Genomic DNA, 23807 nt, shown 5'->3' with positions numbered 1-23807 from the left:
ACGTCAGTCAAGACTTTCTGCCTAACGGGTCGTTCAGCCCCCAGAGAGGGAGTTGAACAGCCAATAGTCCGCTAATGGCTAAGACGCCTAACCCATTTCGCCATCTATAGAGTGGGCAAAACCCAGAAACTACCCACAAAGACCACATGAGATCAAAACACCTCCAGAAGTGGGGTTTAGGGCGGCTTCCTCCAGTACGGCCCAATAAATTCTCTCTTTTGGCAGCAAATTCAGTCCTAGAACCCGCCCAAGAGGAAGAAGATTTTGATTGGTGGTTTAGTAGAGAGGCACGGGGACTCACGGGAGCCTCGATCAGGCGCTTGCCATTATTGTTCAGGTCGCCTGTCAATCAGCCTGCCTTTCGGGATTTGCGGAAACGGGCGGCCCTTTGGCTCCGCCTCTTCCCGGGCTGGCGTGCAGGGAGGCCGCCAGGCCGCGGAGGCTGGGAACCTGCCGTGTGGGCGGGGCCGCACGACTCTGCCCCACGCTTCCCTCACAGCTAAGTGTCGGGAGTGCCCCGAAACCCCGGGCGGTGCGGGGCGGGCCTGGCCCGGGGCGAGCGCGGGGGCGGGGCCGCGGCCGGGGCGGGGCCGCGGGAGGCGGAAGCGGCGAGCGAGCTCGAGTCGGAGCCTCGTAGAAACCAGCCTTCGGGCCGGCGGTGCGGCGTCGGCGGGGTGGGCCGGGGCGGCGGGGCGCTCGAGCCGGGGCGGGCGGGCCGAGGGCCGGGGGGTCGAGGCCGGTGGTAGGGTGACGGGCGGGCCGCGCTCCGGCTCCCGCGCGTTCCCGGGGAGGATGCGACCGGGGGCCTCGGGGCGGGGCGGGCGGCGGCAGCGGCGGCGCTAGCGCTAGCGGCGCAGGGGGTGGGCGGCGGCGGCGGCATGAGGCGCGGGGCCGGCGCCCGCGGGAGGGAGGCGCTGCCGGCGGCCCGGCCGCTCCCGCTGCAGCTGCTCGCCGGGCTCGCCGTGCCCTGCCCGCGCGGCCCCGGCTGTTCTCATCCCGGCCGCCGCCCGGGCCGCTGCTGGTGACCACTCGCCGCTCCGCCGGAGGCTTCACCCGCGCCCTCCCTCAGGACGCGCCCGCGGAGCTCCGGCCCCTGCGCCCCGCTCGCGGAGACCGCGCCGCGCGCCGGGCGGCGGCGAGGCCGGAAGATGGCCTGGGTGCTCAAGATGGACGAGGTGATAGAGTCCGGGCTGGTGCACGACTTCGACGCCAGCCTCTCGGGCATCGGGCAGGAGCTGGGCGCCGGCGCCTACAGCATGAGGTACCAGTGCCCGGGGGCGGGCGGGCGGAAGCCTCCGTCTCCTTGGGAAGGGCCTGCACGACCCTGGGCCTCTGCCCGCGCCATGGAGCCCCGCGGGCCTCTGCCCACCGCGGTGGCGGGCGACGGAGGGCGGCCCCGCAGGCTTCGGCCCCGCGGGCCGCTCCTGAGGGCTACAGTTTTGCTGTAAAATACGCCCCGCTGTTAGAATGACTCGAGTTGGGGGAAGGGGCTGCCTCGCCTTGGCAAATGATTTACAAGCCACTTATAACTGGAATAAGGTGTGCGAAATGGTAGGGCTTGTGTTGGGAAACACTCTCCAAGGTTTTGGTATCAGTTCCTACTCTGTTCTACATTGTGGTCTTTCCTGGTTACAAATTTTAATCTCTTGTTATTCCCATAGTAAGTATATCATAACTGGAAGTATCTGCATGGGAGAAATAGCACTTTAACTTAGGTTCTGTTGTTTTTTATTGTCTCAAAGTGAGGTTTTTTTTTCATTGAGGGGTAATACCCTCCGAGGCTGTTTCCTTTTGAACAAGGCTTGAGGATGCACTGATTACACCACAAAAACAAGAGTTTGTTTAGTCTCTGCTCTCTGTACAAGCAGCCGTTCGTTTAGTTTAATTTTGAGAGGTATGAAACACATCTGAGCTTAGCCTCTTGCCTTGATCCTGAAGAAAATTCGCTTGTTTTTTTCCTACCAGTTTGGTAGCTCTGTTTTTATTTTGTAGCACTTTTTATGGAAAAACAGTGTGCATACTATACATTCATCCGATTGAAGTGTAGATTTCAGTGGTTAGGCAAGCTTTTCCTTGGTGCGAATTAAGTGAGATTTTCCATAGATGGTCTTTAACGCCTGGTGTCTTGAAAGTGCTGTCCAATTTCTCACTGCAGCTCTAGGGGAAGGACAGAAAGAATGAAAAGAAGAAAGCCTTCTGGGTCAGAGCAGGCCTCGAATGGTAGGGACTACTCCCTGAAATAATTCAGCTTTTCAATCTTCAAGGGAAACTCTGAGCTGAAAGGTGGAGATGGCTTGTAGGGTGTAGAAGCGCCTGGAGAAAAGCCTTCGGTCACCAGTCTGTGACCCTGACCTGATCTGTGCAGGTCTTCCTGAACTTGGCACTTCCTGTCTCTGCAGCTGTGCAGCCTGAGGGCTCTGGATGAGGTGGCTTATTTTCTAGAACAACTGTCTTAGTTGTTGAGGAAATTGAGCTCCTGAAAATCATAGGGTCACTCCTGTAGGCAGTACTAGAGGCACTGTTCCCTAGCGGGAACAGGAGCTATGGTGCTCCTGGAGACCCTGGACTTGCAGGCAAGGCAGAGAGCAGGTGAGGCAAATTCAGTGTCTATTCTCAATCAGGGTTAGTGAAGGTCTGCTGCTGAGAGCTTTGCTTATTGAGGGCTATTGTGAGCTGTTATTGAGAGACTTCTTTAGATTTCTAGAGTTCTGTTTGTTTCAGAACTAGATTCATTAGTTGGCCTTTTGTTTCAGCCAACTAATGAACATTTTGTTTGTGGCCTAGAAAGAGAATTTTGATATTAAGCCTTTTTACTACCTTGTTCTTTTAATGTCTGACATCTTTGTAATTCTGTGTCTTTAAACAACACTTTCCATGAGGAAACTTTTTTCCAGTGATTGTCTTCAGTTAGTGGTTCCATGGTGTATGTCTTTTACTCTGAATTTTCAAGTGTCTTTGAAGGCAAATACCACTTTTAAGGAGCCTGTTTATTTTTTTGGATTTATTTGGGTCCTCAAAATCTGAGAAGAGCCAGGAGACTACTTGCCTCTTGCAAATTCAAGGCTCTTCATTTGAAATACGAGCTTGGGCAGATTCCAAGATTGCCCTGATCTAGAGAAGGTCTGAAGAAAGCTTGGGGCTGTTGCAGACCTCCTTTGATGGCCCTTGTGCTTCCCATGCCTGGTCCTGTAGCTGGGAGTGCCCAAGCCTCTCTGCTCTGCAGGGCAGTGGCCTCCTTAGGCATCAGGAAAGCAGGACATGCCCGAGTTCCAGGGAGATAAGGCTTGTGATTTTTGTCTATTTCATTTCTTCTCTCAAGTTCAAGAAGTAAACTTGAGGTGCTCAACTTAAAATTACTGGAAAAGCGACTTCTTGATACAAATTTGCTCTGGAGTCAACTTTCCATTTTCAGAGTGAAGTCTGCTTACTGCATGTGCTTTTTAAATGCTTAAATCAAGAGGTATTTCTAAATACTTCTTGTAGGAAATGATTGCTTCAGCTTTGGGGGAAGACAGCATGAAGGAAACCTGTGGTTTCTCTCAATGGCCTGTTTTGAAATGTATGTTTGCATTAAACAATGTAGGCTGATAGTATTGGATTATGATGAGGCTAATTTCTGGTAAAATCCTTGCTTCTTCCCTTTTGTTCTCTACACTCCAATCTTCACTGTGTGTTTTTCTTCTGTGTGTAGCCAGTACCCCATTTGTATATAAGGGATAGGCTGCTGCAGATGCTGTTTGAAATGAGGCAGGTCATAAGTATTTTTTAAAATCTAAGTTACAGCATCAGAAGTCTAGAGATGGTCAGAGACCTTAGAAGGCTCATTGGCCAGCCCTGTTCTAAGTGAGTAAACCTAAGCTGGTAGATGTTAAAGTGATTGTTAGTAAAGTGATTGTCAGTGGCACTACCGTTTCAACAGAGGACTGAGTTTCCCCTCACTGAATGAAGGCTGAAACCCATTGTAACTTGAAATCTGGGTCATACATGTTCTGTGAAGTAAGGAGCAGATAACCAAAGGACTCGAAAAAGTAAAACTCAATAAAACTCTTCTAGTAAGTTCTTTTGGGCCACCTGGTAATTTTCATTCCATCTTAAGGGTTTGCAAAATATGTATAATTTATAGTAAGTTAATTTTCAAGATTTAAGGAATAATCTGAAAAAAATTTTTTAATGTGATCTCTTTATGCATAAAAACATTTTTGATACTAAATAATTCCCTCCAAAGAGCATTGGCCTGAGCTCTGTAAAACTTCACTATGGTTTAAATCTGTTTTGAAACAAAAGGTGTACTTTACATATATTCTCAATTGGGAGGTACATTTGTAGTTTATCAATAATTTGCTAAATCAAAACTGGTTTGAGATGAAGACAGATTTTCTGTACTGATTAAACAGTTAAAAGGTCAGTTTATAGACCCTAAGAGGAAATGGGAAAATTTCAACTTTGTGATCAGTGTTAAGTTAATTAATAAAAGATTACTGAGGATATATTTTACTATGTAACTACTAACAACTGATGGTTTTCTGTGGGTCTCATGCTAAAGCAGAAAGTTCTGGAGTGGATGACATTTCTTGGGAATATAGGAAGTTTTCAGAGTCAGTGAAATTTGAGAAATTTATTATGGTGGTACCTGAGACTACTTCCAGAATTGGCAATAATTTCTATAAAATTTTTCATTTCAAATTTCAAAAACTTTTTCTGGGTTTAATATTAAAGAATTCAGTAAATTGTTGGTTAAAAAAAGATATTTCAGAGTATAGTGTCCACATTGGACTTTATAATTAATAACTAAATTATAATCAAATTCACTTAATTAAATAAAATTCATTACTCTAAAGCAGGGATTGGCAAAGTTTTTCTATAAAAGGCCAGATAGCAAATATTTAAGGCTTTGTAGGCTGGAGGATCTCTGTCACTCTATTTTGTTTGTTTACAACCTTTTAAAAAATATAAAAGCAATTCTTAGGTCCTGGTTGTACAAAAACAGGCCAGCTGAGTTTGGCCTTTGGGCTGTAGCTAGTTGACCCCTGCTCTAAAGGATAGATTCTAATAATATACCTTGATTGCCTTGGAGAAACATTTGCTGAGTATTGAAACCTTATATTCGAAAAGTAATATTTATGTAGACTGACCATTCACTCAGCTAATTTATACATAGCCTATTGTTTGTCCATAGATTTCATTGTGCTCAATTTTTAAAATCAGGCGGTCCCCTCTCTCCCCTAAGAGTAACTTCAGTACAGTTTGTGTCCTTCATTCAGTGTTGTTTGAAACTTGGTGTTTTATTGATATAGTCTCATAATTTGATGTGTTTCATCAGAGTAACACTTGACAGTTTTCCAGGACAACCTAAATGTTTACTTTCGGTGGAAAGGCAAAAAAAGATGTTTGATCCTTTTTTTGTTGTTGTTGTAGGTTCTGTCACTGAATTTAGAAGTTCTCTCGTTTTTGTTTTGCTTGCTTTGGAACATATCTGATAGATGGAGGTGAAACTGTTCTGTGCTGAATCTTGGTAGTAGAGTCTTTGTGTTTTAAACTTCGTGCGTTTATGAGTTAGGATTTACAAGTTCAAATAGTGTAGAGAGCTAACATCTACACTTTACCCAGCATCTCCTACTTCCATAATCAGAGTACAGTTTTCAAAACTGCCTTGGTACAGAACTGCTAGCTGAAGAACAAAATTTATTTGGATTTCACAGTGGGGTTTTTTTTTTTCTGTATCGCCTTTTTTCTAGTCCATGTTCTGTCTAGGATCCCATATTGCCTTTATTTTTTATCTCTTTCAATGACAATCCCTTAGCCTTTCCTTCTCTTTTATGACTGATACTTCTGCTGTGTAGTAACTAGAAATGTTACGTCTTTAAACATGTGACAGTTTTTTGAAGGCAAACATAGACTATACCTATGAATACTATTCGACTTTCAAACGATCTTTGTCATTCAGCAGAATCATTTTGAGGAGAGTAGAACCCTGCTGGTGTCTTTTTATTATGGATTACTTTGTTTCAGTCTATCTGAATAGAATAGCATACTGTATGTTTTGTAGTCCATTCATAATCAGAATCTTTTGCATTTTACTAATTTATTTGAGAAAACAATTACAAACTATTATACATTACCACAAATATATTTTATTTGAAAACTTTTTTTCAAAACCAAACATGTGAAGAATGGCATTCTCTTATACTTGCAAATTTATTTAATGTCTGGCATAGTAAAGCAGATGGATTCTCTTACCTGCTAGTAGAGTATACTCTTTTGGTTGATGTAAGTGAAGAAAGTTCAGCCTCACATAGATAATGTGGTTGGAAAAGGAGAGATTATTTTAATAGCCGTTTCAGATTATCCTGGATATTCTTCTTTGATAGTATAGCAGCATATCAGCACTTGTCAAGAGGCAGTTTCTTAAAGTTGCAATGTGGAATCTGAAACTGTGTCAATGTACTTTTTGTATTGTTACATTAGAATCAGTTGGTCTGTTTTGAACTTTGAGTCTCTGAACCTGTATGCTTTTAAATGTGCAAGTATTGGTTATTTGGAAAATAATGATTTCTTGAGTTTTGCAGATCTCAATGTTCTCATCTTTCGCTATGCAATACCAAAAAATCACATTCCTTAGTATCACCACCATCTCATCAGAGAAAGCACGTGGAAGGAGGGTGCAGATTTTGTCATTGGTAACAAATGCTGTCATAGTTGTTTTCCTTGAAATAAAGGGCTCACTTTATTTTTGAGGAAATTTCTGTCAAATACTCAGAAATGAATAGTTTGTCAGTTTTTAAGTAAAAATGATATTCTGTAAGAGAAGCTGCTTAATCCATTCACAGATCAGTTTCATAAAAACCTTTTCTTTAGAAAACCATTGCACTTAGGTGTGCAACAGAAATACATTATACCTACCCAAGGACCAGTATTTAATAAAGTTAATGTTTTTATACAATGACTGCTTGTGTAGCTTGGTGCTACTGCGTTGATTCATGTCAAGGCACCTGCAGCTTTAACCACCATCGGTTTTGTGCAAATGTCAAGAGTGAAAAAGACAAATAATGGTTTAGTATTATTCTGAGCATAGATCTGACCTCCTGAACCCCTGAAAATCTCAGGTTCTCCAGGATTTCTACGACCATACTTTGAGAACTTCTCATCTGATATGTGCCTAGAGTATGGATATTTAAAGTGTATTCTACTAAATTAAAAACAAACCCACTCTTAAAGTTCAGAGAGCCCCGCAAAGGGAAGAAATAGGATTTGAAGTTGGGGGTCTGACCTCCACTTCTTTCCACTGCACCTGTTGGCTGCTCACCAGCGAATAACTAAGAAGTCTTCTCAAGGTGGAAGGTGATCTTTCTGGATAGAAGGAAAATCACATGTGAATGCTGTATTTTTTTTTTTTTCTTCTTGTTTTATCTTTCTTTTTTTCTCTCTCTCTCTCTTCTCTGCAGGACCTTGCTGAACTTATTAGTTCTAATAATTTTAGGGGCTCAGATATCCTAGTTGATATCTTTAAATAGTGATGGGTTGTTTCTTCCTGTGTAATCTTTTTTTTTTTTTTAATTTTTTTTTTCTGTGTAATCTTTACATTTCATATTCTTGCCTTAGTGTGGGATAAGCCTTAGACTTCACTGCAGTGTTGTTAAGAAACACCAAGAACCTGAGTCTTTAGTCTACTTACTGATTAGAGAGAATGCTTCCAAAGTTTCATTAATAGGTTGTCTCTGTTCCTAGCTGAGATTGAGCTCCAATTTTCTTTCTTTCTTTTTTTGGCTCGCCTGTCCTTTTATTTTATTTTGTTGTTTTTTTTTTTTTCACCTGTCCTTTTAAAAAAGCATTAAGGCTGTGTCAGCTTCATGTGAGCTGGATAACTTTCTTTTTATGGGCTAAATATTTTTGTGTGTACTCAGTCGTGTCTGACTCTTTGTGACCCCACGGACTGGGGCCTGCCAGGCTCCTGGGTCCATGGGGATTCTCCAGGCAAGACTACTGGAGTGGGTTGCCATGTCCTCCTCCAGGGCATCTTCCTGACCCAGGGAACGAATCCAGATCTCCTGCATTGCAGGCAGATTCTTTACCATCTGAGCATGGGACTTAATTTTTCCTTCAAGGTGTTATGTAAAGCTTTTTATAAAGACAATCTGGACTAGATGATTTTTCTTTATTTTTGGCTACATAGGTGTTTGCCTGTTTAAATTTACTTAATGGGCATAGGAAATTCACAATTTATCTTAGTTGTGGGAATTTTTTTCCAAGTTTTTTTTTTAACTGCTCTCTCCAATATTTGTGATTACACCATTTCTCTCACTCCATGTGTTTCTTGTGTGTTTTCCTTCTTTCATGACCTATTTCAGAAGTTTGCCTATATCTAGTATTTTGTAAGAAGTCAGATTTTGGTTTTGTTTTTCTTTATTGTGTTTTCTGTTTTATTTTTGTGTTTTTTTCCTGTTGTTTTGATTACTCTGATTATTTTCTGTCTTTGGTTAGGTGCTTTCTCCTTTGTTTTTTGGTGTGCTTCTAATCCATTCGTAGCTATATATTTATCTGTGAGTTTCTCTCCCAGGTTTTGAAGGCAGCACCTTTGTTTCCATTCAGTTCCCCCTCCTCCAAAGGTATTTACATTTTTATTTGTTTTTATTTTTGACTGTGTGTGTCTTCATTGCTGTGTGGGGGTTTTTCTCTAGTTGCGGCAAGTGGGGCCTACTCTCTAGCTGCGGCGTGCAGCTTCTCATTGCCGTGGCTTCTCTTGTTATGGAGCATGGACTCTAGGGTGCCCAGGCCTCAGTGGTTGTGGCACATGGGGCTCAGCGGCTCTACGGCATGCAGAATCTTCCCAGACCAGGGATTGAACCTGTGTCCCCTGCATTGGCAGGCAGGATTCTTAACCACTGGTTCACCTGAAAGCCTGTTTGTTTTCTTGTTGTAGTATTTTATATATTCTGGATACTAGCCTTGATTACACATATATGCCACAGATAACTCTCTTCTACTCCAAGACACCTTCCCATTCTCTTTATGGTGGCTTTTAAACAGAAGGTCTTTATTTGGATACGGTCAGATTGACCAGCCTTTTCATTTATAGTCTTTCCCTACTCTGAGGTCATTAAAGTACTCTTATAGTCTTTTCTGAAGGTTTATTACTTTACATATTACATCTAAGTTTACAATCTCTCTAGAGTTGTGTTTTTTTCCCCCTGTTTTTGGTATTGTATGAGAGAAGGCTTGTTAGTTGCAGTTGCCGTTGTGTGAGCCTGCAGTTTACCTAATCTTTGAAAAGACTGTTTATTTCTCACCTCTATTTTTTGCCATTTGAAAATTTTTATTTATTTTTAAAATTAATTTATTTATTTTAATTGGAGGCTAATTACTTTACAATATTGTAGTGGTTTTTGCCAAACATTGACATGAATCAGCCACAGATGCACATGTGTTTTCCATCCTGAACCCCCCTCCCACCTCCCTCCCCATCCCATCCCTCTGGGTCATCCCAGTGCACCAGCCCTGAGCGCCCTCTCTAATGCATCGAACCTGGACTGGCGGTCTGCTTCACATATGATAATATACACGTTTCAACACTACCCTCTCAAATCATCCCAACGTCACCTTCTCCCACAGAGTCCAAAAGACTGCTCTTTAACTATGTGTCTCTCTTGCTGTCTCGCATGTAGGATCATCGTTACCATCTGTCTAAATTCCATATATATGCGTTAGTGTATTGTATTGGTGTTTTTCTTTCTGACTGACTGCACTCTGTATCAAAAATGTGGGACGCCTCACGACTTTGCGTCTCATCCTCGCGCAGGGCCATGCTAATCTTCGCTGTGTTGTTCCTGTTTTAGTCTGTGTGCTGCCGAAGTGCGCACTGTCTCTCACCTCTTTATACCGCCATTCTGTTATAAATCCAGTGCCCGTCAGTGTTCTAAACCTGTTGTCCTCTTTGAGATTCTGGATTCCATCCTTGTGTTCTTCAGAAGTACCCGGCTAGATGATGGTTTGTCATTACGCTCTTGAATTTGATTTGTTAATACTCAGTTTAGGCTTTTTGCATCTATATTTATGGCTGACGTCAGCTTTTCACTTTCTTTTCTAGTTTTGTTTGTACCTAGTTTTGATATCACAATTGCGTAAGTCTTCATAAGGAATAAGGTTAATTCCTCGGTTTTTGTCCTGTTGAATAGTTTGTATAGGAGCTGCCCCTGAAAGTCTGGTAGAGCTCCTCTGTGAAAGTTTTCTCTGGGGGAAAATTTTTAACCACAGTGTCAGTCTCTGTAGCATTTTTTTTTTTTTTTAAGCCTTTTATGTCTTTATGGTTTTATTTGCTTTGACTGTGCTGGCTGTTAATTGCTTTGCATGGTCTTTCTCTGGTTGTGGCCAGTGGGGCTGCCCTTCAGCACGGGCTGCTAACTGCGATGACTTCTCTTGTGGAGCACAGGCTCTAGGCACTGGGGGCTTAGCAGCTGTGGCACAGGGAACTGGCTGCTCTGCAGCATGTGGGATCTTCCCGGACCAGCGATGGAACCCGTGTCCCCTGCGTTGACAGACAGATTCTTATCCACTGCGCCACCAGAGAATTCCCGTAGAGTTTTTTATATCTTAAAGTTTTGGTGTTAACTTTTCTAGAAACTTGTTCATCTTATCCATATTTTCAAATAGGTTGCTATAGTTGTTAGTGATATTCTCATCTTAACTAGTTTTTATATCATTAGTTACCTCTTTTTTACTCATCTTTATCAGTGCCTTCTCTTTTTGATCCGTCTCTCCTAGACGTGTATCTCATTTTTTAGGGCACGCTGGACCAGTCCTTTTGTGCACTTGACTCTTATTTTTTAACTTTTGACAGTGCTGCGTCTTTGTTGCTGTGAGGGCCGGCCTTGGTCAGGTTGCAGCGAGTAGGGGCTGCTCTCCCGTTGCGACGGCGCGGGCTCCTCGTGGTGGCTTCCCTTGCGAAGCACGGACTCAAGGGCACACGGGCTTCAGCAGTTTCGGCATTTCTGCTCAGTAGTTGTGGCGCCCGGGCTGAGTTGCTCCCCAGTGTGTGGGATCTTCCCGGACCAGGAAACCAGGACCTGCATTTTCTGCACTGGCAGATGAGTTCTTTCCCCCTGAGCCAGGGAAGCCCCCTGCGCCTGGTTCTTGTTTCTCGGGACTGGGGGAAGTTGCAGATTTCCAGGACACTCCTTTTCTTGTGTTCAGCACAGTGCTCTGCGCTTGCTGGTTTCTGTAGCCAGCTCCCCATTCTGACCAGTTTCTGAAATTCTCCCACTTTACTCTCTGGAATTCTCAGTCTATCAGAAGAATCTCCTAAACGGTCAGTGTTACGGATTGAATTGTGTATCCCCCAAAAAAATATGTTGAAGTCCCAGGCACCCCCCCCCACAATGCCTCAGAATGTGACCTTATTTGGAAATAAGGACTTCACAAAGGTAATCCAGTGAAAATGAGGTCATCGGAGTGCGCACTAGTTGAAGAGAACTGGTGTCCTTATAGAAAGCGGAAATCTGGACACACACACACACACACACACACAGGGAATACCGAAGACACACAGGAAGGAGCTGGCCATGGGCCTGGAGCGCTGCACCTACAAGTGAGAAGCCCCCAGCATCCGCCACCAGACCCCAGAAGCTGCGAGAGAGGCCTTCCCTCCCAGTGCTCGGCCAACACCTGGATCCAGACTTCCGGCCCCTGAACAGAGAGACAGGAAGCTGCTGCTGTTTTAAGCCTCTAGTTTCTGGTTCTTTGTTATGACAACCCTAGGAAGCTAGTATAGCTGGCTCTGTCTCTTAATACTGTCTTCCTACCCTACTCTTGTGGAAACCTGCCATCTGAGGACACTTCCCGTGAGACCCTCTCAACTGCTGGGGGCTTATTTTCCCAACCCTACTCTTGCACCGGGAGCCTGGGGAGGGGTCCTTCTGGCTTCTCACAGCCCCCTCCGGACTGTTCTCCTTTTCTGCAAGCCCCCCAGCGTTGAATTTCATGCCACTGATTGTCACCAGTTACTCCGTGATGGCAGCCATCTGATTTGGGGGTCATTTCTTCTTTTAAAAATTCAAGATCCTGGCTCACCGTCAGAGGGAACACGGCTAGTCTGTTCATTTGTGGTGATTTCAGAAGATATTTAAATGGGCCTCCCAGCAGCCTGACACTTCTGTTCCTTGAGTGTCTTTCTTACAGTGACGTCATCTCAGCTACTCAGTCCTGTGGTCACACATTAGACCTTGATTTACCCATCATGTGACCCACCTGTAATCTCAGATCCAGACTTCACCTGCTGCCCCCTGCCCTTCACTTGCTCCCTGGTTACTCTCCTCCTGCCATCATTATTAGACCCATTAAATTTATTCATACAACCACTGATGCTGCTCTCAGATCACAATTTCTCGCCCTCTTGAAGCGGCTTCCCCAGTCGCTCAGTGGTAAAGAATCCGCCTGCCAATGCAGGAAACTTGGGTTCGATCCCTGGGTCAGGAAGATCCCCTGGAGGAGGAAATGGCAACCCACTCCAGTGTTCTTGCCTGGGAAATCCCACGGACAGAGGAGCCTGGAGGGCTGCAGTCCATGGGGTCGCAGAGCGTCGGACAGGACTGAGCACGCACACACGTACCCTCTTGAGCGCCTGTTTTCTTCCCCAACCAGTGTAAATTTTCCCATCAATCACTGTAGTTGCTTCCCCACACATACCCTTGTTCTCTCGCCCCCTTTTGCTTTATTCCCCTGTCCTCTTTTGTTTAACGCAGCCGTGACCCTGCTTAAATCTGGTGCTTCCTCTCCGTTACGTAGGTAGCAGAGGGGGCTCTAGGCATCACTGATTGGGCCGCATGGGAAGTGCACCCGCTCCGCTCTCAAGCGCATCCCTTTGCTGGTTGGTGGTCTCACCTCTGTGTCCTCATCCAATCCCTCTCCAGCTCTGCTTAAGGATGGGGTGGCCCCATCTCAGACCCACAACTCTTCCTCCCAGGGCCTGCTTTCAGTGGAATGTCCATACTTGGTACTTAGAAAATTGGACTTCTGAAATATGAACACACATACTGGCTTACAAATTTTTCTTGATGTGTTTGGGTGAATTATTTATCCTACTTTGGTTATTTTGAGTTCTTAAATCAGCAATTTAATGTATTTCATTGGTCTGGACTTTACTGGGCCTTTATATCAAATCCTGCCTCTGCCCTATCTCTCCTGAGACTTCAGTGTAAAATCTTCTCCCTTTCTCTCTTGACATCTCTTCGGCATTTTCTGTGCTAACTCCCAGATAACTTTTTGTTTCTATTCCATTTTCCCTATATACTCTTTATTTCTGTGTGATCTTACTGTTAAACATTAGTGAACTAATTTCTTTAAACAAAGTAAGCTTAATTTTATCATATAGGTTCAGTAGTTCTGGCATCTTGAAGTCTTAGGTGGATATTGGTCTGTGTCCGGTCAGGAAGATAGAATGCACTGAGATGTTTCAAGCAGAGAAGGGCTTAGTGAAGTATTTGATTGTGAAAGTGCTAGGAGGGTTCAGGGAGAAGGGCCGGACTGGTGGGGGCATGGCTGCTGCCGCCTTGCATTCCTGCAGCTGTGGTTGCCTGCCTCTACTCTTTCCCACTCCCTGGTCATTTCCCCTCAGAGCAACCTAACAAGGTTCCAGCTGGCAAAGTGTCTTATATATGTAGTCTTCAGACCTCTAATCCTCTGCAGCAGAGGCAGGAGAGCCTGGAATGCCCACAGACAGGATCTGGAACTGGGTAGATGCCATCTGTTGTTTTTGCTGTTGGTTCTTGCGCCTGAAGTCGTGTTTGTCTTTGCGCGCTTGGATATTTTTGGATACTGGCATCTCAAGATTAATTGGAATAATTCGAACCCTTGTGTCTTTTCCTGTGCTTGTCAGATCCCTGGGACACCTGCCTGTCTGGAATATGAGGTTACAAAATCAACTGAATACCAGAACTTTCTTATGGCTCATCCTGGTAGAAATTATGATCTTAAATTGTCTGGAGATCTAGCTTTTCACTTTAGTAATGATTGAATATCAGTGCTGCAGTTCATTCATCAGTTTAGCAGATATTTGAGCTCCTTTGTGCTAGATGCTGGGTTTTAAGTCTGTGAAGAGAAACCAATTTGGGGGGTAGTTATACTTACGGGGGATACAAATATAAGTCTAGTATAGTGTTGGAAAGTGAAATGCTTTCTGGATAAATAGAGCAGGAAAGGAGCAGCTGGGAGTACCCATGGAGGATTACAGTTGTCACTGAAAAGGTGACATTTGAATGCAGTGGGCCAGTAGGATGTCAGCAGAGCAGGGCCAGTACAAACGCCCCAGAAGAGTTGAGGAAGGAGGCTGGTCCTTCCAAGGACCTTGGTTTCAAAACTGAGGTGATGGAGAGAGTGCAAAGGAATGAAATGGTACGACTTCTGTTTGAAGAGGCTCACTCTGGCTGCTGTGTTGGTTGGAATGCATTGTCTTTCTAATAAAGTAAAAAGTTAATTGGGGTTGCATTAGCAGATGATCTTTACATGTTTATGTTTACTCAGGAGTTTTTAGCACCTACCAAAAGCATAGTAGGCTATGAAAATAAAGGTATTAGTCACTTATTCGTGTTTAACTCTTTTCAACCCAATGGACTGTAGCCCGCCAGGCTCCTTTGTCCATGGGATTCTCCAGGCAAGAACACTTTAGTGGGTAGCCAGCCCCTTCTTCAGGGGATCTTCTCAACCCAGGGATTGATCCTGCATTGTAGGCAGATTCTTTACTGTCTGAGCTACCATAACCAAGGGAATGTAATGGTGGTGGCCTTCTAGAATCTGAAGCAAATAAAATTTTATTTACTGTATGTAGCAGTTTATTTATAAATAGCCAATCTTCTGCAGTCTGATGCCTTATGTAGGTAATGATCAACCAAGGCAGTTAGCATTAAGATCTTAAAATTATTCTCCATGTCACTTTTTAGTACGATTAACTAAAGCATCTGATTTATAGCTCTCATCTAATTTTTTTCCTTTCTCACCAAGAAAACTTTTTTTTTTTTGTTTTGACCACACTGCACAGCTTGTGGGATTTTAGTTCCCTGACCAGGGATTGAACCCTGGTCCTCGGCAGTGAGAGCATGGAGTCCTAACCACTGGACCACCAGGAAATTCTCTCACCCAGAAAACTTTAAATAATTACATATATGTAAAATAGAATATATATTTATTTTCATCTACTGTGGAGCTATTTTGACTGCTATAGTTGTTTCATAAAGAGAGCTGCCCTGAGTCTTAAAGTACCATTTGTAAATTTTCTGAAAAGTTTTTATATCTCTCTGTCCTATAAGAGGGCCGGAGACCATTGCTAACTATGCATTCCTCAGTTATACTTTTGACTTAGAAGTGTTTTGACATTTTCTAGGTATAAATGGAGGAGAATTAGTGTGTAATTTAGTCCCTGAATAATCATTCTGATGCTTTAATAGAAATGTATGTGGGAAGAGGAAATACAGGGTTTCCCTTTCGTTTCATTTATTTCCACATTTTTTTAAAGTTGAATTTAATTAAAATGGGCCAGCCAGATGTCTAAGTCAGTTAACAGCTCATAAGAACATACAAGCAGTTCAGACAAGTCTTTCAGGTCCTTGTTATAGTAGTTATTCATTTGGATATTTTGCTGTTTTACTTCTTATTGAGAAATGGACGTAGAAAATTTATCAGGATATAAATGTACAGCTCAGCAAAATTATCTTAAAACCCTACCCTTTATATGTTAATGGTGCAAATATGAAATGGTGCAGCCATTTTAAAAAACAGTTTGACAGTTTATCAAAAAGGTAGAGTTACCATATGACCCAGTAATTCTATTTCTAGATATAGATCCAAAGGAATCAAACATGTCTACACAAAACATATACAAGTGTTCATAGCAGCATATTAATAATAACCAAAAAATGGAAACAAGTCAAAGGTCCATTATCCGATGATAGATAATTAGCATATGGTATATTCATACAATGGAATATCATTTGGCCGTAAGAGGGAATGACGTACTATACATGCTACAACGTGAATGGATGTTGAAAACACACCAGGTGTTAATAAAAGAAACTAGTCACAAAAGGTCACGTGATTCTGTTTGCGTTATATATCTGGAATAGGCAGGTCCGTAGACAAGCAGGTCAGTGGCTGCTCGGGTGATGGGTAGGGTGGGGGCATAGGGAGTGGCTGCTAGGGGTCTGAGAATTCTTTCTGAGGTGCCGAGAATGTCTTGGAATTAGATAGCAGTGAAGACTGCACAGCTCTGAATATACTGAAAGCCACTGAATCATACACTTTATAAGGGTGAGTTTTGTGGTGTGTAAAAGAGTCGATTTTTTTAAAAAAGGCAAACTAAATGCATCCATGTGTGTTTAGCCACCCAAGTTAACAGAATATACAGTACCCCAGAAGATCCCCCCCACCCACTCCTGATCAATGCCCCAAGTTATTCTTGGGGGAAAAAATAGCAGCTGTTTATACTGCTACTGTTTGCTTCTCAGAAGAAGCCATTGTTTTAGACTATGAGTGTGAAGCTTTATGCTCTCAGCCCTTGGCTAAGCCTAGTAGGGAACTTTTTATAAAGTATCATTTTAATCAAATGCTTCTTTGTAATTTCATGGTGCCAGGGCGACCTACCTTTCAAAACAGGTGGCTGCGTACTCTTGCTCTTTTTTAATAGGAAGAATGAGTTTTAAATTTTTAAAGAATTTTTTGACATAACTTTTTTTTTTTTAGTACCAGATATATTATTAGCCTGATCTCTTTATCAGTAGTTTGGACTTTATTAGCTATTAAATATTGCTTACTTTAAATATTTCTTGTTTTAATACTTTTGCCTAATTATAGCCACCCACCCCTCTCTCTCCCACTAGAGATATGGGTTATTGAAGCTATCTTTTGGGGGAGCCAGATTAGCTTTTATGGGGGGCGACTGAGTGCCATGCAGGATTTAGTTCCTTAACTGGGGATCCGAACCCATGCCCCCTGCATTGGAAGTGCCAAACCCTTACCCCTAGACCACAGGGAAGTCCCTCTGGATAATATCTGTGATCTTAAGTTTTGAAAGAAACTACCCTGAATACCTCTGTACGTTTTTACGTATTTTAAACCCAGAGTAAGGCCAGTGTTGCTTTTTCTTTTCAGCGATGTCTTGGCATTGCCCATTTTCAAGCAGGAAGATTCTAGCCTCCCGCTGGATGACGAGACCAAACACCCCCCCTTCCAGTATGTGATGTGCGCCGCGACATCGCCCGCCGTGAAGCTGCACGACGAGACGCTCACGTACTTGAACCAAGGTCGGTATGGCTGCGTCACCCTCTGACCTAAGCGTTCGCAGAAATCCAAAACGGCGTTTTGGCATCGCAGCATGGATTAATGGTAATAATTGAAAATTAGGTTCCTTCTCTCAGACAACTTCAGTTAACAAAAGTTGTAGAACGTTTTACTGGGAGCCAGCAAAGCTGTAGTTTGTGGAAAGTGATTTCATACAGAGAGTGTGGACCAAGATGTGTTATGGGGTGTTTTCAAGACAAAATGCGAAGGAGAAGCAGGTAGGAAAGGATGTCAGTTATTTTTAGGAACATGGTTTCAGTGTGGAACCTGAGAATGAATCAGAAGTCCAGCTAGCAAGGGACTTGGTCTCGGGCATGAAGCAGATTTGTGCTGAGAATAGCCTGCACCAAGGTGGAGTCTGTGGCTAAAATAAACTGTGTCAAATCTGGTTTCCGCTTAATGAGAATGCTGTGTTTTGCTGATTTGAAAGTGAGACTGGGCAGAATAGAAAATAGAGATATGGGGTGGTTTACCATTAGAAAGATTAAAGAGTTTCTTTTTGAGGTGCGCTGAGCAGTCGGAACACTGACCAGTGTGACTTACCAGTGTTAACAGAAGTACTGGGTTACGCAGGAATTTGCTTGTTGGATGCCTACATTTGTTGGGTACTGAGAGCTTGAGGGACTCTTATTTTTTGTTTGTTTTCATTAATTTTATCTAATTGGCTGTGCTGGTTCTTTGCTGCTGCGCGGGCTTTTCTGTGGTCACGACGGGCAGGGGCTGCTCCCTAGCGCAGCGCAGGGGCTCTGCAGTGGCTTCCCTTGCTGGGGAGTGCGGGCTGGAGAGTCTTCGGGCTCCAGGAGTTGTGCTTCCTCAGCTCTGGAGCACAGGCCCAGCAGTTGTGGGGCACGGACTGAGCTGCCTCCTGGCGTGTGAGGTCTTCCTGGACCAGGGGGCAAGCCTGTGTCTCCTGCATCGGCAGGCTTATTCTTCAGCACTGAGCCAACAGGGAAGTCCTGGACTCTTGTTTTTAAAAGGAACTGAACATTTTTGTTGTTACAACACGAGTACATACTCATTGTACAAAAATTGAATATGTCAAGGGATAAAGCTGAAACTGGACTTTTGTTGGCATCCCCCTCAAGAAAAGCAGTTACATCCTAGGTGTGTTTCTTTGTGTGTGTATCTATTTTATTTCAGCAAAATGGGAATTAACATCTCTTCACGTAAGAGTTGGGCTTCCCTGGTACCTCAGCTGGTAAAGAACCCACCTGCAGTGCAGGAGACACCAGTTCGATTCCTGGGTTGGGAAGATGCCCTGAAGAAGGGTTAGGCCACCCACTGCAGCATTCTTGGGCTTCCCTGGTACCTCAGCTGGTAAAGAATCCGCCTGCAGTGTGGGAGACCTGCATTTGATCCCTCAGTTGGGAAGATCCCCTGGCGGAGGAGACAGCTACCCACTCCAGTGTTCTGGCCTGAAGAATTCTATGGACTGTATAGTCCATGGGGTCGCAAAGAGTTGAACACGACTGAGTGACTTTCACTTGAGTATTTTGTGATTGCTTTTCTGTCAGTAAATAAAATCGTTAATTCCTCAAACTTTTGGAAAGAACTATAGATTTTAGACTACTTTAGTTAGTGATTATTATAAAATGTAGAAGAAAAACTTTTTTTTAAGCTGAATTTTCATTTGACATACAGATTTAGGGTTTATGAGGTTTTTCTTCAGGTAATTCTAATCTGTAGCCTATGGCGATACTCTTTAATTTTGGTATTAATATTATTTTAGGATTTTGATGGGTAGGCATTCAGTTATTTGAGACTTAAGTTTCTTTTTTTTTTTTTTCATTTATTTTTATTAGTTGGAGGCTAATTACTTTACAATATTGTAGTGGTTTTTGCCATACATTGACATGAATCAGCCATGGATTTACATGTGTTCCCCATCCCGATCCCCCCTCCCACCTCCCTCCCCATCCCATCCCTCTGGGTCTTCCCAGTGCACCAGCCCCAAGCACTTGTCTCATGCATCAAACCTGGACTGGCGATCTGTTTCACACTTGATAATATACATGTTTCAATGCTATTATTTTAAATAACCTTAATAGTTTATGCACTAATCTATTTTAGATATAAAAAGATCAGAAGAAACAGTGTCGAGGTGAGGACATTCATTATAGCTTAGTTTCTAATGAGAAAAAAGGAAATAGCTGGAATTTCTCTTACTTAGGGACTAGTTGAATAAGTTAATGTGCATACCATGGGATGAATGAGCATATGGAAACTCACCCTTCTATATAAAGAACTTTGGGCCTGGGGGAATATCCGTAACTTACGACTGTTTTTATTAAACTGAATAAAGACATCTCACATTGATAAAAGTTGCAGTCCACCATCTGTAGTGATAATTTATTAGACCTACATTCACTGAGTGTTTACTGGACGTGAAGCGGTGTACTAAATACTATATATGTGTTGTTTCTCTTCCATAGTAACCCAAGAAGTGTTATTGATCCATTACAGATTTTCAAAGCTGAAGCTTCAAGCAGTTGATAAACTCACTCAATGTTAGTTTGGTCAAGCTTAGATATAAAAAAATAAATTGTTACTTAATAAATTACTTAAATGGTTGTTATTATTGAAGTATCTATAGTAGTGTGCACAAGTCTTTTGTAGCGTGGCATACGATATATTGGTTCCCTGACCAGGAACTGAATCTCTGCCTCCTGCAGTGGAAGCTCAGACCCCTAGCCACTAGACCGCTAAGGGAGTTAGTTCCCCACAAGTCTTAAATGTGTACCTCAATTAATTTGTACATAGCTTATTCCCTCAAAAATACTACCTCTGTCCAATGTTTCCATTGCCCTAGCAGTTTTCCTTCGGTCCTCCTCCTAGCTGACACCTGAGGTTGACCATAATCCATATTAGAAGTGCAGGTGATTTTCTGGGACTTGACTCTGCTCCTTGCAGTACTATTAATGATGAGTATGTTATAGGTTGTAGAATTGTGGTAATTTACCTCTTAATTTCTCCCAGCATTTTAAGAAAAAAAGTAGAAAAATGAATTGCACGTAGGCTGCATTTTTGAAAACATACATTTGAATAATCATTAAACATGCATTTGAGTAATCATAAAGAAATTCTACTTTTATACACCCTTTTAAAGAAATTATAACGCTTTAAACTTATGAATATCAGTTCTTTCACAGATTTGTCTCCTAACATTTATTGCCTAGCATAATATTTCATGTGAATCCCTTCAGTTGTTTCCATAGTGGCTGTACTAGTTTGCATCCCCACCAACAGTGTAGGAGGGTTCCCTTTTCTCCACACCCTCTCTAGCATTTGTTGTTTGTAGACTTTTTGAAGCCATTCTGACTGGTGTGAGGTGGTACCTCATTATAGTTTTGAGTTGCATTTCTGTAGTAATTAGCTATGTTGAGCATCTTTTCATATACCTATTGGCCATCTGTATGTCTTCTTTGGAGAAATGTCTTAAGGGCTTCTGCCCAGTTTTCGATTGGGTTGTCTTAGTTGTTGAGTTGTATGAGCTGTTTGTATGTTTTGGAGATTTGACCCCTGTTGGTTGCATTATTTGCAGCTATTTTCTCCCATTTCGTAGGTTGTCTTTTTGGAGTTTTTTTTGGAGTTTCCATTGCTGTGCAAAAACTTGTGTGTTTGATTAGGTCCCATTTTTTTTTTTATTGCCTTGGGAGACCTAAGAAAACATTGGTATGATTTATGTCAAAGAATGTTTACCTATGTTCTCTTCTAGTTTTATGGTGTCATGTCTTACGTTTAAGTCTTTAAGCCATTTTGAGTTTATTTCTCTGCAGGTTGGGAAGTGTTTTCTAACTTCACTGATTTACACGCAGCTGTCCAGCCTGCCTAGTACACTTGCTAAAGAGTACACTTGCCCAGTACACTTTCTCCACACTTGCGTCTTTTGTCAAAGATTAATTGACCGAAAGAATACGGATTTATTTCTGGGTTCTCTGTTCTGTTTCATTGATATATGTGTCTGTTTTTGTACAGGTACCAAATCGCTTTGATTACTGTAGCTTTGTAGTGTTGTCTGAAGGTCTGGGAGAGTTACGCCGTTTGTCTTCCCCTGCCCCTCCCAAGATTGCTTTGGCGATTTTGAGTCTTTCATGGTTCCATGTACATTTTTTTAAATTATTCTAGTTCTGTGAAAAATGTCATGGGTGATTTGATAGGGATCACATTAAATCTGAAGATTGCTTTCGGTAGTATTGCCATTTAATTTTTTTTATTTTAAAAAAATTTTTTTTAGTATTGCCATTTTAACTATTAATTTTTCTAATCCAAGAGCATGGGATATCTTTCAATTTCTTTGAATTATCTTCAGTCTTTTATTAATATTTTATAGTTTTCGGCATACAGGTTTTTCACCTTCTTAGCTACATTTATTCCTAAGATTTTTGGATGCAATTTTAAATGGAATTTTTTCTTTACTTTCTCCTTCTAATATTTCATTGTTGGTGTAAAGAAATGAAGCAGATTTCTGTATATTAATCTTATAATCTTGTATCCTACTATCTTACTGAGTTCATTTATTCTAGTAGTTTATATATGGAGGTTTTAAGCTTCTCTGAATAGAGCATCATGTCTGCAAATAGTGACAGTTTTACTTCTCCTTTAACTTGGATATCTTTTCTTTTCTGGTTGCTGTGGCAAGTACCTCCAATAATACGTTGAGTAGAAGTGGTGAGAGTATGCATCTTTGCCTTGTTCTTGAATTTAGCAAGAACGCTTTCAGCTTTTCGCCATTGAGTATTATGTTGGCTGTGGGCTTGTCATCAATGCCTTTGTAACATTGAGATATGTTCCCTCTATACCCACTTTTGTAAGAGTTTCTATCGTGAATGGTAGTTAAATGCTTTTTCTGCTTCTTATGTGGCTTTTGTCTTTTGTTAATGTGATGTAGCACATTGATTTGCATATATCTGAACCATCTTCGTGACTCTAGAATGAATTTAACTTAGTCATGATGTGTATTGCTTTTTATATGTTCTTGGATTTGGTTTGCTAATATTTTGTTGAGAGTTTTTGCATCTAAATTCATCAAAGATGCTGGCCTGTAATTTTCTTTTTTGGTGGTGACTTTGATGCTATTATCAGAGTGATGGTGGCTCATAGAATGTCTTTGGGGGCGTTCTCTCCTCTTCAGTCTTTTGGAAGTTTGAGAAGAATTCGTATAAGTTCTTCATATGTTTGGTAGCCATCTGGTCCTGTACTTTTTGTTTGTGGAGTTTTTTTTAATTACAAATTCTGTTTTACTTCTAGTGAAGGTTCTGTACAAATTATGTTTCTTGTTTCAGTTTTCAGGGGCTGTATGTTTCTAGAAGCTTCTAGGTTGTTGAAATTTTTGGCATATGTAATTGGCCATAGTATTCTCTTCTGCTTTTTTGTGTATCTGTGGTATCAGCTGAGAGTTCTTTTTCATTTGTTATTTTGTTTATGTGGGTCTTCTGTCTCTGCTTCCTGGTGAGCCTTGTCAGAGGTTTGTCACTTTAGTCTTTCAAAGAACCAGCTCTTCATTTTAGTGATTGTTTTTTAGTCTGTTTATTTTCTCTGGTCTTGGTTAGTTCCTTCCTTCTGCTGATTTTAGGTTTTGTTTATTCTTCCTCTAATTCTTTTAAGTGGTAGATTGTGTTGTTTGAAATTATTCTTGCCTTTTTTTTTTTTTTTTTTTTGAGGAAGACCTGTATTGCTATGAACTTCTCTCTCAGAACTGCTTTTGCTGCATCCCATGCATTTTGTATGGTTATAGTGTCATAGTCAATTGACTATTGTCATAGTCGATTTTCTCTAAATTTCCTGTTTGATTTCATTGTTGACCCATTGTTTTTTTAAGTAGCATGTTGTTTGCTGTGCATGAAAACATTATTTTCCCTATTTCTTTTCATGTGGTTGATTTCTTGCTTCATTCTGTTGTCGTCAGAGAAGGTTCTTGAAATAACGCTTATACTCTTAAATTTGCTGAGGCTTGTTTTGGGCCCTAGCATGTGGTCGGTCGTAGAGAATATACCTTGTGCACTTGCAAAGACTACTTTGGGTTTTTTGGATAAAATGTCCTGAAAATAATCAAGTCTAACTGTTCTAGTGTATAATTGATTTTTTTTAAATCAACTTATCTGATATTGATTCATTTTTATTGATTTTTCTGTCTCTTAAGTTATGTTCATTAATGTCAGTGGGATGTTAAAGTTTCCTGCTAATACTGTATTCCCATAAATTTCTCCCTTTATGTCCATCAGTATTTTATGTATGTGAGTGTTCCTATGTTAGGTGTATATATCTCAGTGAGTGTAAAAGTTTTTCCTTATATTGATCCCTTTATTATTACATAGTGTGCTTTTAAAAATGTTCACTAATGTTTGTCCGTGCCAGCTCTTGGCTGCTGCGTGGGCCAGTCTCTGGTTGCGGCGCACGGCCCTCTCCCTGAGGTGGCCTCACTTGCCGCAGAGCACGGGCGCGAGGCCTGCGGGCCTCAGTGGCTGTTGCATGCAGGCTCACCAGTTGTGGGG

General features: G+C 42.1%; 1 protein-coding gene and 1 non-coding gene across 3 annotated transcripts in view; one reads left to right on the top strand and one right to left on the bottom strand.

Moving 5' to 3' along the window:
• Positions 1–605: 605 nt before the first annotated feature.
• Positions 606–23807, top strand: part of UBP1 (upstream binding protein 1) — a 64756-nt gene continuing 41554 nt past the window's right edge. The window contains exons 1-3 of one of the 2 annotated variants that reach the window (XM_065932932.1): positions 606–674; positions 1070–1261; positions 17128–17279. In XM_065932932.1, the coding sequence (XP_065789004.1) occupies positions 1149–1261; positions 17128–17279 (265 nt within the window). In that variant the 5' untranslated portion in view covers positions 606–674; positions 1070–1148. Of the gene's footprint in view, positions 675–753; positions 1262–17127; positions 17280–23807 lie in introns of those variants that run through there. The other variant, XM_065932933.1, reaches the window with a different exon arrangement.
• Positions 9749–9854, bottom strand: LOC136168045 (U6 spliceosomal RNA). The gene has a single exon (XR_010663208.1). It is a non-coding gene; the product is annotated as a U6 spliceosomal RNA (small nuclear RNA).

Source organism: Muntiacus reevesi, chromosome 4, assembly GCF_963930625.1.
Source record: "Muntiacus reevesi chromosome 4, mMunRee1.1, whole genome shotgun sequence".
Classification (NCBI taxonomy): domain Eukaryota; kingdom Metazoa; phylum Chordata; class Mammalia; order Artiodactyla; family Cervidae; genus Muntiacus; species Muntiacus reevesi.
The sequence above is the reverse complement of the archived record's forward strand: the minus strand, read 5'-3'. Positions and strand labels throughout refer to the sequence as shown.